The 17,627-nt window shown below is 46.9% G+C and overlaps 1 protein-coding gene across 4 annotated transcripts in view; it reads left to right on the top strand.

Annotated features, from left to right (window-relative positions):
* The window catches only part of PDLIM1 (PDZ and LIM domain 1), a 36,802-nt gene extending 20,154 nt beyond the window's left edge, over positions 1-16,648 (top strand). For 2 of the 4 annotated variants that reach the window (XM_090145082.1, XM_031603077.2), the window contains exons 4-7: positions 6,953-7,143; positions 11,665-11,819; positions 14,580-14,697; positions 16,113-16,648. In XM_090145082.1, coding sequence (XP_090001208.1) covers positions 6,953-7,143; positions 11,665-11,819; positions 14,580-14,697; positions 16,113-16,299 — 651 coding nt within the window. In that variant the 3' untranslated portion in view covers positions 16,300-16,648. Of the gene's footprint in view, positions 1-6,952; positions 7,144-7,326; positions 7,389-8,492; positions 8,796-11,664; positions 11,820-14,579; positions 14,698-16,112 lie in introns of all 4 variants that reach the window. The other 2 variants (XM_090145084.1, XM_090145083.1) reach the window with 2 other exon arrangements.
* Positions 16,649-17,627: the final 979 nt, after the last annotated feature.

Raw genomic sequence — 17,627 nt, forward strand, 5'->3', positions numbered from 1 at the left:
AGAAATCTCCTGATATCTGTGTCTGGACAGAGATATGAGTTGTAGCTCAAAAACTAAACTTTAAGTAACCAATCTGATAAGCTTTCCATTAATTTCAGTATGCCAGCAGAACTGAGTGAGGAAAAAGCATCTTCTGCAGTCATGCACAGGTCCCTACTGCAGTGCAGAACTAGAAGGGATGTGAGTAACGGGTGAGGCAATGGAAGTCTCTGCTTTCCTTCCTGAAGTTCAGATAAAGGGCATCACAGAGACCAGATGGGATTCATCAGGGTTATGGAGCGCACCTCCACCATAGCCTAATCTTAGCCTCGTTTCTGGTTCTAGCTCTGGTCCCTCTATAGGTACTCTGCTGCCATCTCAAAGTTTGGCACAGCTGGATTTATGATACTAATCCTTAACTGACTTCAGCAGGAGAATTTGTCAAAAAAGAAAAAAGACTGCAGCAAGATTCCTGTTACAAACCCTATTTCTTGTCAGTAACTCTTGTTTTAATTTAGCACTAGAAGCCAACACTGGACAACATGCCCCTGTGACTGACTTCAGAAGAGTTTTATTTCCTGGTGTAAGGAGTGACATTCAAGCTCCTACAGAAGTCTTGCCTTTCTTCTTTTTATTTTTAAAATAGAGCCAATTAAATTGTTTTCAGTGGCTTTGCAATAGATGGTGCTTGCTGGTGTTCCGAGTGCAGGGCTTTTCTTCACATGGATTAGTCCAGCCACGGGCTGGAGTGGGGGAATTTAGCAGTGTGATATGTGCGGCTCATGTCTCCAAACCATAAGCTCCTATTTACCCTTTCTGTTTCACAGTGCCAAAGGCTAGTGTCATGAACACCATCAGGTTTTAAGGTGTGTTCTTTTCTTTATATCTTTAATCCTTTTTAAATATGCACCCATTTCCTTTTTCAGTAGCTGACTGCAGCTAGTAGAGATCTGTGGTGAGGGCTGTCTGCTTGCAGGATGATGTCACCATAGCATGTTGACTTCTGCCAGATCTGCGGTGAGAGCTCAGCGAGTTTATCTGGGGCTGTGTATTTACAGTATCACCAGAGCCAGCAGCAGCATGCAGAAGATGCTGTGTATATACCAGTGTAGCAAACTGGTAGGAGTGTTCTCGCAAAGATGCTGAGCTCATTTTCAGACAGTACTGGTAGAAGCCATAAGCGGAGCTGACTCTCTGGAGGCAGTGCTGTCTGAACTGTTTAGATTTATCTAACTGCCTCACCAGTGAAAACAATACATGTGCTTCCCTTGGCAGCAGGCTTATGCGAAGCTCTTAAGTCCCTTACCAAAGAAAATAAGGCATGCTGAGTCCAAGTAGTTCATTAGGGCCAGATCCACTGTCTTCTGAAGATGCTTCTCACTGTATTCACTCACAGCCTTTTGAATGCAGCAATACCATCATATATGTGAATAGAGCTACTTCAGACGCAAAAGAAATGCTTTAACGTCTTTGCAGTAGAGATTGGAGAGCAATTATTCAAATAAGTTTCTCCCTTTCTTAAAATGAGGTACTATTTGACATTGATCCCCAACTTCGCTATCTGCACTGAAACTTCTCAGCATCTGGCCACTTTCTTTGCCTGTTCCCATTTCATTTGTACAGTTAAATCTTTGAGAGTGATCTTGCAAAATAGTTTTTGGTTTATGTCAAGGAGTGGCTAATTAGACACTAAGATCACTGCTTGTACTTTTTTTTTTTACCATTTGCAATAAGCTTTTTGTTTATGTCTGTAGTCTTTTGAGAGGCTGACACTTGGTGAAATGCTGCATCTGTCTGTGCAAGTATTTTCCCTTACTTGGAATGCAAGCTCAAGATGCTTTTGAGTGCCTTTGGAGGGGAAAAAAAAAAAGGCATTCCACAACCTCCCATGCATTCCCCAAAGTCCTGAATCCCAAGACTGACTTCATTGTCTGTGCTAGTCCTTTCAAATGAAAGAGCTACAACCTTATTTCATTATTGTTATCTTTATCCTCTTAAATTAATTTAAGCCAAGGCAGGAGTGATGACAAAATCACATTTCATCAAAAGGTGCAGCAGCCTGTCAGTGGTGATGGCTCTGCTGCTGTGCTAGCTTTGTTTTGGGTGTGACCATGGCAACATGATGGGAAGGAAATGACGGAGACTTCTTCGTATATTTACTCAATTATTTCACTTGCACTTCTCACCCAGATCATGAGGGCATTCACTCAATGTCATTTTCCCATCAAGAGCTTTTCCGCACTGCAGTGGGAAAGATTAAAATAACACGTCCGCCTGTCCCTTCTGCTTAACTTTTTTAGGAAAAATGATCGCAAGCAAGAGAACAACTTATTTTGGTAACTGAGCTAATATTGATGCTTGTGGTATGACCAGAGGACAGGATAATTTTGAACTGCCATACTCTCTTGTAGCCAGGCATTAAGCTCCAGAGCCATGTGTGCTTTGCTGTTGTGTTGCTTGTCAGTAAAATTGTTATCTCTGTGTCTGTGCCTTGCCTTGCTAAACCCGGGCTTTCTGGGAGAAGGTTTGGCTTTTTCCTGTGTTTGTATGACAGTGAGGTCAGTGGGCCAAGGTCTCTGTGCTTAGTGAGATCATGTAGGAAGTGACTGAGAGAGACTGGCTTTGAGGGTGGTCAGTACCAGGACTGTCTCCAAAAAAAAGCTGAAAGCTCTCACTTTGACATCACCCCTTTCTTAACCATAGAAGATAAGGGCTTTCAAACTCAAGAATGCTCTTTACAAGAGGAAAAAAAAATAAAGAAAGAAACAAGGTCCAGACTTGCAGATGAGAGAGCGAGGGAGTTCTGGAGGTGAATCATGGTACATGTGGGATGGCAAGAGCAGACAGCTGCTTCTGTCCTCCCAAGGCTTCTTGTGAGAATACTTGCCCTATCCCCATCCTCATCCTCGCTGGGTGATGTCACTGTTTCCGTCTTGTGTACTTTATCTCCTTGGATACCAGGAAGGCCAGAGCTATAGAAACTGGGTGTGCGGTAGGCCTGGTCTTTGATAAGGCCAAGTGTGCGTGGGCAATGTATGAAGCAATAGATATATAAAATAACAATATATGGTGACCTGCTGTTTTTGGTTAAAAGGTGTTACTGCATGGATGTGGAATGCTTTAAGGACTTGAAGGGAAAGGATGTGGGAAGCCAGCCTTGTTGTTTTACCCCCCTACAATAACAAAGCCCCGAACCCTTTCTAATTTCTAATCAGATTTCAAAGCATTGCAAAAGATTTTTCCATAGCTGAAAAACCCCAAACAATAACAGAGGGAGAGGTGAAAGCAGAGGCACCGCTCCTCGTGCCTGCAGCTGGTGAAACATTCCCTCAGCCGGAGCTGGCTGTGAGGACAGGCTCTGCAGAGGTACCGGTGCTCCTGGGCACGAGCATGGCCTTCGCTTTGCACGTGGCCTTGCTGGGATGGGGATGGGGCCAGGCATGTTGGCTGTGGGTTTGTGCTCTCCTCTGCATGCACGGCGCTCTCCTTTGCTGAGGTTTGGTCAGGGGCCCATTTTCTTCGAGCTGAGTAAACATTTGTGCCGAGAAAATTTTAATCGTGTTTCCTCTTGGCGTGGCTCTTGAGGCGTGCGTTCCAGCATCCAAGCCTCCATCTCTGCAGGCTGGTGGGATGCGGTTTGGCTGGGTTGTGAGGCTGACTCTGGGGGCTGTGGGGGTGCTGGAGAACATCTCCCTGCAGCTGCAGCGTCTGGGTGCCGATTGTTTAAATTTGCAGCGTCAAGTAGGAGTTCCTTCAGTTCCCTGGACTCCGTAACGTGGAGCCTCGGGCTGTACCTGAGGTGGACTTTGCTTGCAATTCAGCTGAGGGGTAGGCAGCTGGCCATGCCGCAGGGGAGGGCACAGCCATGGCGATTTCACAGGCCTGGCATCCCCAAGCATGGCCTGGTGTGAGCAGGAAGAAGGGGCCATTGTTCTCCCAGAGAATTCCCCACGATGCTGGCGTGGTCGGAAACGCTGAGCCGCTTCCTGCTCTTGTGTGGGGATGTTTTCCCCATACCACAGCTAGTATTGTGGCAGCTCCCTGCCTGGAAAAGGCTGAAGCACTGTGGTATGTTTTTTGCTTGATGGTGACCAGGTGTGGGACTACCTCATTTCTGATATTTTTCCAGTGCTAAATCACAGACTCTCACATAAACGCACAATTCCTGGAGCTGGGGCTTTCACAAAGCAACTGCCCAACCCAGAGCCTGGTGGGTAGGTCTGGCAAATCCCTAGGTAAATGCATTTAACAGGGAGAACAGGTTATCTTTTGATCTTGGTTTTGCTACATGAAAGCACTTGTTCTTCACAAATTCCTTCCACTGCTTGAGCAGAAAAAGCAGCATGGTGTGACAAAGTGATGGAGAATTTGAGCTATCCAAATGCTCTTTGTAATTTTATTGCTTTCGCTATATTGTCTGTAGACTTTTAGGTTACGATCTTCTGTGTTCTTCTTGAGATGGGATTTTTCTGACCTAATCTTTGGACATCCTCTTCAGCACAGATTTCTCTATTTAGGCTGTTATAAATAGCCTAAAAATTTCCCTTACATGGATTTTAGCTGCAGGAGCACTGCTACAGATGTCCTGATGCTTCTGGAAGCTTAGTTTATGGACTCAAATATTATTAAACAGCAGAAAACTTACCTGGTGGCAAGTAGTCAGAAACTTCCAATGTGGCTTCAGCACCTGAGTAGAACTTACAGTTGAGTCCAGGCACTAATGTGGTTTCCACCTCTTTCTTCTACCCGGCTCCCTGTTTGTGGATGCTTAATGGTCCTTCAGGCTTCTGTTACACTGTCAGACTGATTGGAGCTTGGTTGACAGATTCAGAAGTCCTTAGTGGGAATGTGAACGTGTCCACGTGCATGCAGAGCATGTAATTGAGATGTCTTAGGAAATTGCATGACTTTCCTAAGGAAACCTTCCTTAGGAAACTAGAAATTAAAAAAAAGAAAACAACAAAAAAAACCCTAAATTACTTCCTTTTCTCTAATTCTTGGTTAATACTGAAGTGTTTGCACAGTACGTATTGTGACGTGATTTAATCTTTGAGCCTATGTGACCTAAGAGTATAATTCCTTTAGCCTAAAACTTTCTGCCTCTGTCCTTCATTAAACTGACTACTTATACGCATGTCTGCATATATTCTCTCCCACTTGCTGCCTCAGAATGGTGTTCTAACATATGCATTTAATGCCTATAAAAGAACACTGATACTTTTCCCCATGGTGTGATTTTCAGGCTGAAGTAATTATTATTTTTTGCTAATATCCACAGTTTCTGCCATGGGAAAGACTATTTTTATGAGCACTTTGAAAGAGATTGTAACAAAGGAGATTAGCTAATTACTCCAGGGTCTTTCTTCCTTTGGTGTGTGGGAAAGTTTCATGGCTGATTTCCATTTGTGTTGGCCAGAAAGCCGTGGGAGAGCAGTCTCATCATCCCACACCTGAACTTTCTGAGCTACCCCACTGATTGCAAATGACTCGTATCTTGTGAGTGTGTTTGGACCTGCACTCCTGTTCTGTAAGGGGTCCTGTGCTGTGCCTTGTGTGCGCCATGGAACAAGGTGACTCCCATTTGTCAGTTCGAGGACGCTAGCCAGCTGCATAAGGAAATCTTGGGGCATAAAAGCAATTTTAAGAAAGCTCTATAGGGGAATTTAATCATGCTTGTTTCTAATGACTGTTTATTCTGTAACTATAGCTCTGTCAAACAAGTGCCGTGAGACGTTGAAAGGGCAGTGAAAGCTCACTTCCTTGCTAAAGAAGTCAGCATGTGTATGGAGTGGGAAGCAAACCGGTTGTGCCAATTATGACAATGAAATGTGGGCCCAGTGTGTTTGAGAAGGGCCCTGTTTGATCCTGTGCCAGTGGGTGCTAACCCTGTAACGAAGCTGTTCCCAGCCTCTGGCCCACACTTTTCAAAATGCACGTTTTAGTGCCATCTTTCAGTACTGAATATTTCAGTCATCCCTGTGAACTTTCTTCTGCCTTCTCTGTTGAGGCCTCATTGTGATCCTTCCTTGCTTTTGCTAAGTTCTTTCTCCGGGAGGAACAAGCCTTGGGTGCTGTTAGCTTTGCCGTAGGGCTGTGGTTCCCAGCCTGCTGAATAGCAGATGGGGCTACCAATTTCTCTGTTTTTGTTAGAGCTGCACGTGATTCAGAATTGTCTTTCCTTACATTGTATTTGTCTGGAATTTTCTCTTAAATTATCCACTAATGCCTCTGGAAGCTCCAATTTGCAGCAAGCCCAGAATGTCTGGGTGATTCTTCTGATGTTAAGGAGGTCTCTGATCTTGTCAAGGCATTTAGCCATCGCTGCCTGTGAGCGGTCCTTATGTTAACAATGTCATCTTCCCACCTCTTCTGGTGCAGTGTTTTTTGTTCAGATAGTTCTAAGTTGTTCATGAAAGAATGCTGTGAAATCAATCTTTGCTGGAGGAGCAGACATGGTCTAGTACATTCACAGTTATGTCAGATTCCTTCTTTTTGGTCTGCCCTTGTCTTGGGAAAGTCAGCTTTTCAGCTCTGTTGAAGAGTGCTCTTCTGTCTGCCCATCATCTTCACTTTCCGTTGAAATTAACCCTACTTTCAGAATTTGTAGAGAATGCTTTAAATCTGTAGTCTTAGATGAAAAGGTGGGTCCTGTGCCTCACCATAGCCTTGCAGAGCTGCTAGGTGTGCAGCAGCTGATCTCATACTGTGGCTGTGTTTCTGAGGTCTTGCATTCCTGGCACATCATCTGCACAACCTCCTGAGTGCCAGCCTGAAGAGGCCACGTTGACCATCCAGGATGGAGACGGGCTCTGCCAACATGTTGAGGATACTCACCTTCTTTGGGACAGTGAGCTCCCAGGTGCCACCACATACCAGCGTGACCCTTGCAGCAGCTGCATGCTCTGGGCTGCCTGCCACATCCCCCTGCACGCCTGAGCACCTCTGACTTGTGCCTTTGCTCCTTTGCATGCAGGAAATAAGGCACATAGGAAGTGCACACAACCGGAGCGCGGTCCCCTTCACTGCTGCCACGGCTTCTGCCCCCAAGGTGATCACTGCTCAGTACAACAGCCCGGCGGGCCTCTACTCCTCAGAAAACATCCAGACCTTCAACAATGCTGTGGAGTCAAAGACATCACCTGGGCCCCCTGAGCCCAGCAAGCTGTAAGTATTGTCCATGTCTCTGAGCTTCCCGGCTGGGGAAATGTAACAGCTCTCTTTCAGGACAGTGGACGGAGCAGACAGGCAAGAGTGGATGCAGCACCCAGGGACAGAGATCTCCTGGGAGTGGGGAACATCTTACATGATGCAGAGATGAAATTAACGCTCTTGTGTTTCTTTGTTTAGCAGAGACCGACGCAGTTTCCGTGTGCATTCAGCATGACGTGCAAGCCTGCTGGTCTGAACAGGTGCCTGACAGCTCACTGTGAGCTCTTTGTACAGCGGGTATCTCATTGTGGCTGTGCTGGGCAGGAAGGGTGCAGCTAGAGCAGGAAGAACATCCATCCTGGCTCCCAAATGGCCTGGTGCTCACAGACAGGCTTTGACCTTTCTATTTTTATTATCAGACTCAGTTTTTCACACAAGCTTTAAAATCTAGATGAAACTTTTCATAGTGGTGTGAATAATTTTATGAATGGGACTTAAAATGATCTCAACCTTGAAAGCTTTGTGGTTGTACTTGAGTAACAACCATAACTTCACCATGGGAACTTTTTGTTTCCAAAAGTCCAAGGTGGTTATTTTTTTTTGATTGGAAGCCATAAAACAGGAGCTTTCTGAAAGCTGCATATGTTGCAGCTGGTGGGCAAGGTGCTGCGTGTTTGCTTCTCAGTCCACATTCAGTGGCTGAGTTAGGGATGGCAGGGAGAAAAGAAATCTGGCTTTGTGTTAACATGTTGGGACCATTTGGCAGTCAAATTCCACCTGGTGTAGTCTGGAGTCCCCACCAGGAGAGAGCACTCCCTGGAAGCCTGGGCTGTTTTGATGCAATTTGTAAATGAGGCAAATAAACTGTATTGCAGAGTTTGGTCTTGCAGGGCAGGCGAGTAGGACAGGGAGAAGCCATGCCACTGAGCATGTCTCTTTTAGAATTGGAGGTGCAGTGGCTGCTCACAGGGTGTCTGGACCAACTTGGGAGGGGCAGTAGTGAGGGTGGACAGCAGGGCCATGTCTGTACGCTCAGCCCTGCTGCCATGTCTTCATTGCTGTTGTGAGTGGAGTGGCTGTGGTTTGCTTTGTGTGTGGACACACCTGGAGCAAGGAGGCTGGGGCTAAAGCATCAGCTGAAAGCCTTTAATGTAAAGTGATGTATACAGTGGTGTGTCCCTTTGGCACAAGCAACAGACAGTATTGTTTATTTCACTTGGAGTATTAATTCAGCTCTTCATTAATTTCTTGATTCTTTCCTTTCTTCCTCCTCTGCATCTTTTCCCTCAATTCCATCACATAAAATCCAAATGCATCTCAAACACAACCCGTGCTGCTCATTGCACGTGGGTGTGTGCCTACAGCCGCCTCTCGCCGATGAGCGCGCAGCAGGCTCCCTTTGCCTCTGTCTATAACCCGCTGCAGTCACCCAGTGTGGAGGCACGGGGCAGGCACAGCCCTGGTGCCCTGTCCAGCCAGGTTCGTGTGGGGCCGGAGCAACTGAAGCACGTGGCCCAGGCCTGCCCTAAGAGCCCTGTGGAGGTGGAGGTGCCAGGACTGAAGGTGCTACACGTGCAGTTCAATTCTCCCCTGCAGCTCTATTCGCAGAGCAACATCATGGATTCCCTGCAGGGGCAGATCTCCTCCATCAGCCCTGATTTCCCCAGGTAACCTGCCTGCCACCTTCATAGCCAGCACAGAGCATCCACTCATCTGCGTCTCAGTGTCCACAAGTGCCTTGTCCCTGTCTGCGACTCCCAGTGCTGGATGGTCATGAGGAAACACATTTCACCTTCCCAAGGGCAGTGCATGACTTCACAGGAGCTTTCTCTGCATTGTGTTTGTGTCAAAACATCATTTCAGCCTGCCCATGTGTCTGGTACTGCATACAGCAAGGAGTTAAGGGATATTCCTGGAGGATCCACTTGCGATGGATGAATTTTCTGTGGGAGGGTGTTTATCCCAACAGCTGTTTTTTTTTCTCCCAAACCAAAATGACTGCTGTTTGCAGCTGGCTGCTGCTACATATGTCTATATGTGGTCGGCTGTGGTTTAGTTTGGCTGGGCCATGGCTGTGTGTGAGGAGCTTAATTTCCAGGTGAAACATGTCCTGCATGTCTCCCTCTTTGGCTGGCAAAGCTTATGGGTTTGGAGCAGCCCAGATGGGTGGCAGGTATGCAGAGAACACCTCCAACTGAGGCAGAGCTCTTTAGAGGTGCTTAGGAGGTGACCCCATAGATCTCACGGTTCCTTGGCCCTCATGGTCCCCTCCTTGGCTGAGCACCACATGCTTAAAAACAGGCAGGTTGGTCCACAGGCTCCCATGGACAGGCTTTGCTGTGTGATAGCTGCCAAGTGATGGCAGGATGCAATGGATTCACAGCCATGGTATTGCTCAGAGCAATTACTTGCTGTGAGCCACCAATTGGGCTGTAGGTGATCCTATGTTCCCCAGAGCAGGCACATGGCTGGGCAGCTTTGCTGGGCAGCTGCTGCTGCTAACAAAGGGGACAACAAAAGCGAGTACAAAATCTCCCTGTAGCCCAGCTTTAAGACTTTTATATAAGCTTGACAAAATGTGTTAGCATCTAATAGTGGAATCATGTTAGTAATGAATACACTTTTCTGAAGACGCTGCGCAAGACTGCCTTTATGGCTTCTTATTACCATCATCTGGCCAGTTTTAAAGCTCACTGATCCAGCGTTATTCCATCAGTATTGCAAGTTTCCTGCACTAGAAGCGTTGAAATCCAGTCATAGTTGTTGGGGCTGGAGGTACAGTAGAGAGGGGTGTTGGAGCTGTGCATTACAAAGCTGTTGTGGGCAAGGGAACCATTTGGTGGTGTTTGCAGCAGATGAAGTGCCTTTGTGACAGCAGGTAGCATAAATCTGCTGGTGTGGAGACCTGTTACCCTGCAGGCATTACAGTGCTGTGTCCTTGCCCCTTCAAAAGATGCATGTGCTGTTTGTTGGGTTCTGTTTTGTTTTTGTGTGTGTACTGTAGTTCCCTGCCCTGACAGCTGGAGGTGTTTCGCTCTCCAGAATATAAACTTGAGCAATTGTTTTTTATATTTTTTTCTGAAACTTTGTATATGCAAGCGTATCTGTGGTGCATCTCTGGAAGAACCGATCTGTATGTTTTGCACACCATCAAAATGCATGGTTGAAATGCAATGGCTTTGTTTGACTCTCCTGCTCGTTCAGATGATAGAGCCTTTGCTTTTGAATGCATGTTTGTGAGATGTTGTTAGTATGCACACTCCAAGGACTGCCTTCCTGCCCAATGATTTTGGAAGTGGACAGTGAAAGAAGTACATCAGCTTATATAAGGTGAATGTAATATGGACCGTGGATTCATTTGGGGTAATCTAGAACATTGTCTATGTAATTGAAGGTGTCTTGTTTTATTTAGGGTGTAAAGCTTCAGTAAATGAGATTCAGACTTCCAGGGTTCAGCTACTTGCAAGTCTAGTGTGCTGTGCTCCAGTGAGAATTACCAAAGTTTGAAACATTTTATTTAATAATTGTTTATGGAAATAGCGTTTTATAGCATGTGTGATGATTCTACCTCTGATCTTGAGGAGTTAATTGTGTAGAACAGCTCCCAAATGTCTCAATTGCACATTGGCCTGGGAAGTCTGAGAAACATTTCCCTCTGAACTTCAGGATGTTTAGGTATGTTTCAGGCAGTCATGGAGTGCAGGAATGGTGAATCCCAGCAAAGCATTTCCATTTATATGGCTGCATTATGTAATTGAGCTGCCAGAGATTTGTCAGTGGCTGCCTCATTTTTCCAGACATTTTAATCTCATTACAGTGGCAGCAGCACCCCAGAAGGCAGCTGAAGCGAGGCCTTAGGAGGCAGAAATCTCTCTCTGCCCTTGAGGTGCTCATTAACTCCACTGAAATGCTGTAAATAGGCTCTGGCTCTGGGTCCTCAAATAGGGAATGGATGTAATGCCCACTTGAAACACAGAACTATTTCCAATCAGAGGATCCTTTATCTGGATCCTACAGCTGTTACTGTGTGAAGGTGGCCTTCACGACCACTTCATAACATGCCTGCAAAGATGCATATTTTTCCAGGGAATAAAGCTTATTGAATTTGAGAGTCACAGCAGTGTAAGGTAGCAGTCTCAGGTGGTTTAGGTGTGTGGGGACTGTACAGTGGTGGCGAAGCTACTATGTGGGACTCCAGTCCCAGCACGTGTGTTCTTTATTTTCCTGGATCCTCAACAGTAAGACAGTTTCTGGAGTAAGCAGCAATTGGGAAGCAGAGGGAATGCGCGGGCTGGCCAGGGGTGGTGAGTGAGAACCTGATGACAGCAGAGTGCATGGGTGACCCAGCACCTCAGTCCTGCTGGGGTTGCAGCTGTCTTCTGCGAGCACATCTGGCACCTCAGTCTCATGGCATCCTGTTCTGCCTTTGTTTGCACGTTCGTCTCTCAGTCACGTGATGCACTGCGATGGTTTTGCTAGAGGGACTGGCTGTAGCATTTAGCCATTTAAGAAGTATGTTTTCTCTTCCTTCCTCAGTTTAGATCAGCACAGCCATCCCTCAGGCAGCATTGCCATAGACAGAGACTCTGAGGTTTACAAGATGCTCCAGGAGAACCAAGAGTCGCATGAGCCACCCAGGCAGTCTGCTTCCTTCCTAGTGCTGCAGGAGATCTTGGAGTCGGAGGAGAAAGGTAAGCCCTCCTGTGCACCCAGCCTGGGTGCGTCCTTCCTTTCAGCCGTTCCTTGGGCTGTGTCTGGGGGCTCAGAGTCATGTCTCAAACTTTCTTCTCCTTCCTTAGCTGTTGCTTCTTCAAGGTAGTATGTGTAGGTGGCTTCCACAAAAACTGTGGTCCTTTTCACTGACGTTACTCTTAAATTTCTTCTCTTCAGCTAGTTTTGATGTCTATGGGCGCATACTGTTACTCATTCATTAACTGAATGCTCAAGAAATAAAACCCTACTGCATTTAGTTCTTAAGGAATTCTAGAAGTTGCAAAAGCCTTCCAGACTATCTCACGTTTTGCCCCTATTAGAAAATATTAACCAATTTAAGGATCTTAGATTTATGACAGCAGGTAGCACAAGATAGTGCTCTTTAGTGAGTCTTAATGTTTCTGGGTACCATCCTTCTACAGGAGAAAAAGGATCCCCTTCTGTAACTAATATAAAAACTTGGAAACAAGGTTACAGCAATCAGTTTGCAGTTTTAAACCTGTGAAAATCTTGTGCTGCTTGGCACTCTTAATCTGACATCTGGACAGTGTGTAGTTCAAGGCTATAGACTTCTAGATAAAAACTCTGATTAACTTAGGTGGGAGCCAAATCATACTCCCTTCTCCCTTTAAATAGAGTAAAATAAACAAATAATTAGGAAAAGAATTCCAGGAATGACTTTTTCCCCCCTCTTTAAACCAGTTGAGACTTTGTCTGTTCTGTAATTGGCTTGCAGTGGAGTATTCAATTTCTTCCAACAAAAGCGTGGTGCTGAGATATCAGAAAGGAAAACAGCTCAGCCAAATGCTGTTAGACCTAAGTGATCTATAAGGGAACAGTAAAATGAAGGAAGTAAGGAAAGAATAGGAAGAAAGAAAACAGGATTTTTGAGTCTTTAATCTACTGTTAAAATTTCTATCTGAAAGCATCTGAATGAGTGTTTGCAGCTTACCTCCCAGGGTTCAGCTCCTGTGTGGAAGGGAGTGGAGGAGCCACTTCTCACGCATCTGAGGTCCCCCCCCTGTGCTTAGTAGTGCTGAAGAAGATAAGCAAGAGCCTCTCTAGTTTATTGGTCTTTGAAGATTTGCAGCATTACTGGGATTCTCTGGCATGAGGTTTGTCTTCTTGATCACAGACCAGGGATAGGCTTGGGCATTGCTCTGCTGTGAGCTGTAATCACCCATGCAGAGCAAGGTTATGCAGCCCCAGAGGAGATGGTGCCCTGGCTCACACACCACTGTTCCTGGCTGAGATAGCATCCTTGGCAATAAGTGGCAGCTTCTGTGGGATGCTCCTCTGAGCTTGTCTTCAGGCATTGGCTTGTGAGCAGCAGCAGAGAGCTGTTGTCTCCCCAGCCAGGGTCAGTCCTTGGGGCATTGCCAGAGGCATGGCCTGTGCTGAGCCACACCAGCTGGAAGGATAGGGTCTGTGTGGCTGCTGGTGCGGGGAAGCATGGTGGCTGCTCTCTGTTTAGACTTGAGCCTGCATGCTGAGGCTTAGGGTGTTTCAGAGAGTGGAACAAGTTATGTTTCCTCAGGCATTTTGTTAAGCCGATTCCTTTAGAGATTTAAGAATGTGCTGTCAGTGTTACTGATGTGAACAAAGTGCTGTTCAAAGCAGAAGGAGCAAGCAGGGGGAAAGGGTAGAACCTGAAAATGTGATTGCTGCTTCCTTCTCAGCGAGGGTCACTGCAGTGATGGGGATAACAGCCAGGTGCCTCCTGGTGTGATTGAAGGGTCTCTGGGCTTCTGTCCCCATTAGGGCACCTCACAATCAACATGAGCTAGTGCAAGCCCCTGAGCCGAATGTCACTGTATAGGAGAAACAGCTTTAAGCTTACTGGGATGAGCCTCTCCAGGATTCTTCCACCCCAAAAGGATCAGTGGGTGTACTTTGACTTGGTAGTAGTCAGAAGGGTTTTGTGCCACCTCCCTGGGGGAGGCTGATGTATCTGCTCAACAGCCTCCTCTGGTCCTCTTGTGACATCGTGGGAATCTGCATCCCTTCTTCCCCTCTTGCCTGGTACAGGCAGAAGTCACATAGATAATGCTAGTTGTTTCAATGGTATCATTTTGTTAGAGGCTTCCTTTTGACTGCAGATATTTAAAGGTTTGCCTCCTATCCAGCATCTAGGATCTGCTATGTTTGTAGGCATCCAGATGTCTCCTTTGAAAGTCCTGCAATTGGGAGGTACTGTCATCCCTGGAGTGGGCCACATGCTCAATATCCCTGAAACAAGGAGTTTGTTAACCAAGGAGCTGTGAGGGGAGCACAACACTCTACACCAGACAACAGAGGCTTTGATGGCCTCATTGACTTCTGGGACACCCACTTCCTCTTTCTGAACACAAATCTAGCCATCAGCTTGACTGAGTGTGTGCTCAGAACACGGCAAGCAGGCTCTGATGCTTCTGAGGCTGAGACTTCGCTTTTGCTTTGAATCTCTGTGCATGCAAGATGTGTTAACTGATATCTGATGGGCTTCTAAGATGAGAAAGGGCAGTATCTCATCTTAGGGCCCACCATCTCAGGCCCTGGGTTCCTGGAGACAGGATCAGCTGTGTCCCTTCTCACGCTCCTCCCTGCACACCCTAAGTCCCTTCCTCCTTCCCATGCATGAATTTTTGCCTCAAAGCTGATGTTGAAGGACATCACCCCTCCCTAGCAGAGCATCTGCTTGGGAGAAGCCTGGAGCCACGCATCTCACATGCTCTGAAGCACTCTCCTTCCACCCCCAGGAGATCCCAGCAAGCCATCTGGATTTAGGAGCGTCAAGGCTCCCATCACAAAGGTGGCCTCATCGATTGGGAATGCCCAGAAACTGCCCATGTGTGACAAGTGTGGATCTGGCATTGTGTAAGTAAGCCTGTCCCCAGGGTAAACAACCTGAGCCTGTGCACCCAGCGTCCAGCCCAGCATGTGTGTTCTCACCAGCTTTGGTAGTGCTCACCCTGCAAACCCCGCAGTGAGGTAGGAATTGGGTTTCCCTCTACTGTTCCATGTCAAAGCAAGTCCCTTTGAGCCAGCCTCAGTGCTGTTGTTTTGCTTCCTACCAGAAATCTGTTAATAGTACTTAGCGGTAAAGTGAACTTTCCATTTGGGGACAATGTGTTTAATGATTTCCATTTCCTATTACTCTCAGCCATGCAGCGGTGTCCTGCCCTGGCAGCTGGGTGCAGTGGGTTTGGAGAGCTGCCTTCTGTTCCTGCACTAATGCAGTACCACACATCTCCCACGGGATCTATGCAGAATTAATTTTTGTTGGTTTTGTGGGGGTATGTCTGACTTCTAGCGCAGCAAGAGCTAGATAGAGCTGCTGTGACAGCACAACCAACATAGATATCTCTGATATACTCTCATTTCCTACTTAGCCTTCGTTTACTGCAACCAACCCACTTAGCCCCAGGGGTTGAGTGCTGGATGCCCACCTGCATTGTTATGGAAGAACTCAGCTTTCTACCATGCAGTGTTTCTAGGTGCAGTGTTGCATGGGCCTGGAATGCCTCCATCTCTAAGGACTATCAGAGTTGTTGCAGAAGCAATCTGTAGGCTGTAAATGTGAATCAGAGACAAATCATACAATTACTCTGCCAGCCAGGTACAGCTGGAGAGAAAGCACAGGACTATGACTAGCTTTAAAAAGTAATGAATGATAAAAAATATAGATGGAACAAATGCTGCTGGCAACTTGTGCTGCTATTGCTGGTAGTTTGCAAGTTGCTGTGTAGTTCTCCTTAGATTTGTTGGGTCAGTCTGGGAAGGTTTCCAGCCAGAACTTGTCCATGCTGGGTGGGACAGTGAGTCTGAGACCTGTCGGGATCCGGTTGGCTTGTGCCCCTGCTCTGAGCAGGCAGTCCTTAGCAGAGGGCAGTGGCTGGCTGTGCCTCTCTATTGGTGGTGGCAGTCACTTCCAGATGTGGTCTAAAATCTGGTTGTTTGGGACCTAGATGGAGTTTGCACTTCACCTGATGGTCAAGCAGATCCTGATATTTCTCCCTGGGTGCTTGAAGGCTGTTGGCTGCCTTCTGCTGTTGGCTATTGCTGCCATTGCAGTGCTTCATGCCAGCACAAGCACTAGGACCTGTTCCTGTGGAATTGAGGTCCTCGCTAGGACATGCTTTCTAGAGGAGGCTTCTCATGACTCTATACTGTCAGCACCTGGGCAGAGGTGAGACCTACACGGTGGGGACACTAATGTGCAGGGTGGTGAGTTGCTGGGCTGGGGGCTGTAGTGGCAAACTGCTGGTACTGAGTGCTGATTCCTTCCCCAGAGGGGTGTTTGTGAAGATTCGGGACAAACAGCGTCACCCTGAGTGCTACGTGTGCAGTGACTGCGGCACCAACCTCAAGCAGAAAGGACATTTCTTCGTGGAAGATCAAATCTACTGTGAGAAGCATGCACGGGAGCGGGTGGTGCCCCCAGAGGGCTATGAGGTGGTCACTGTCTTCCCCAAATAGCCTGTGCTGCAGTGGGGTCAACGTGGATCGTTCCTCTTCTGCTGCTCTGCCAAGAAAGTGTTGCCCTGCCCCTTGCCGAATCTCCTTTGCAATAAGGAATGCTAGGCACAGCTTTGAATTTCCTTGCCACGTCAAAGTTCTGTCTGTACACACAAGGTGTCACTAATCATTCAACATTCTTTTTCTCTTTTCTTTCACTGTTGTTTTTTTTTAAATACACGATTATTTTTTCCCTTCTCCTTCGAGGTGTTAATTGCACAGGCACATCAGCGGCCAAAGTCAGATCACAGCTCACCTGTATCCCAGTTGTTTGTCTTCTGTTCACATCCAATAAATAGGGTGACTCCAACAGGCAAGTGTCCACTTTCTTCTTGACTGGGGCTGCTGGATCCCCAGTGTGTGGTGGTGATGCCCTGGGGGAGCAGCAGGAGGGAATCACCAAATAGCAGACACACCAGTCTCATGCAACAAGTAGCAACTGCAGACTGGGATGGGGCAAAGGCCAGACCCCACAGCTGTGGTTGCTTCTCTGCAAGCATCCTTGATATTGCCTTTCCAGAAGTGAATAAACAATCCCTTAAAACATCCCAAATCTCACTGGAAGTGAGGCTGAGCTAATGCTGAAGTCTGTCTCACACTGTACGGCTTTTTGGTGGGCTAGAATAATAACAGGAATAATGCACAAACCTAACTATATTTAGCTCCTTTTCTCAGCTCCTTCTATGAACAAGAGAGGAGTGCTATTAGAATAGCTCAGTTGGCATTCTTGTCTAGCTCATCATTAGGGAAAGCCAAGCTTGCTCAGGCCCCTCACATGTACACATACATACACCTACCAGCTCCTGCTCCAAGTAGTTTTATTTTTTGAGGTGAGTGAGTAAGTTTTTTTTTCCTGGCCTGCTTGTATGATACCCCCTTCTCACTGATAATACTACTCTTCCCTCAACAGCATGTTTTCCCAGTGTGATAATCTCTCCGCTGCAGCACTATCCTGCACAGGCAGGCTGGGCTGGAACCTGGTCAGTCACAGCATTGCCCTCCTGGATGCTGTTGGCAGGTAAGAGCAGGGCATCACCCTCGTGTTCCCTAAGAACATGCTGCTCACATGTTTGGTAAGAGCACAGGAATTTGGCTCAGATCCCACAGAAAGCTTTGGGTAACAGGTCTTATCAGTGGGGCAGGAAGGGTTTGTCATACAGACGGTTGGTTTGGGGTTACATAAAAGGCAATCACAAACCTCTCATCTCTCTGTGAAATGCATGTTACTTTTCAAGGCCATCTGAGTGTGCAATTAACTTTTGTTAGTGCAGGAAGGAGCCTCTGACCAG

This window comes from Phasianus colchicus, chromosome 8 (genome assembly GCF_987193195.1).
Source record: "Phasianus colchicus chromosome 8, bPhaCol1.hap1.1, whole genome shotgun sequence".
Taxonomy (NCBI): domain Eukaryota; kingdom Metazoa; phylum Chordata; class Aves; order Galliformes; family Phasianidae; genus Phasianus; species Phasianus colchicus.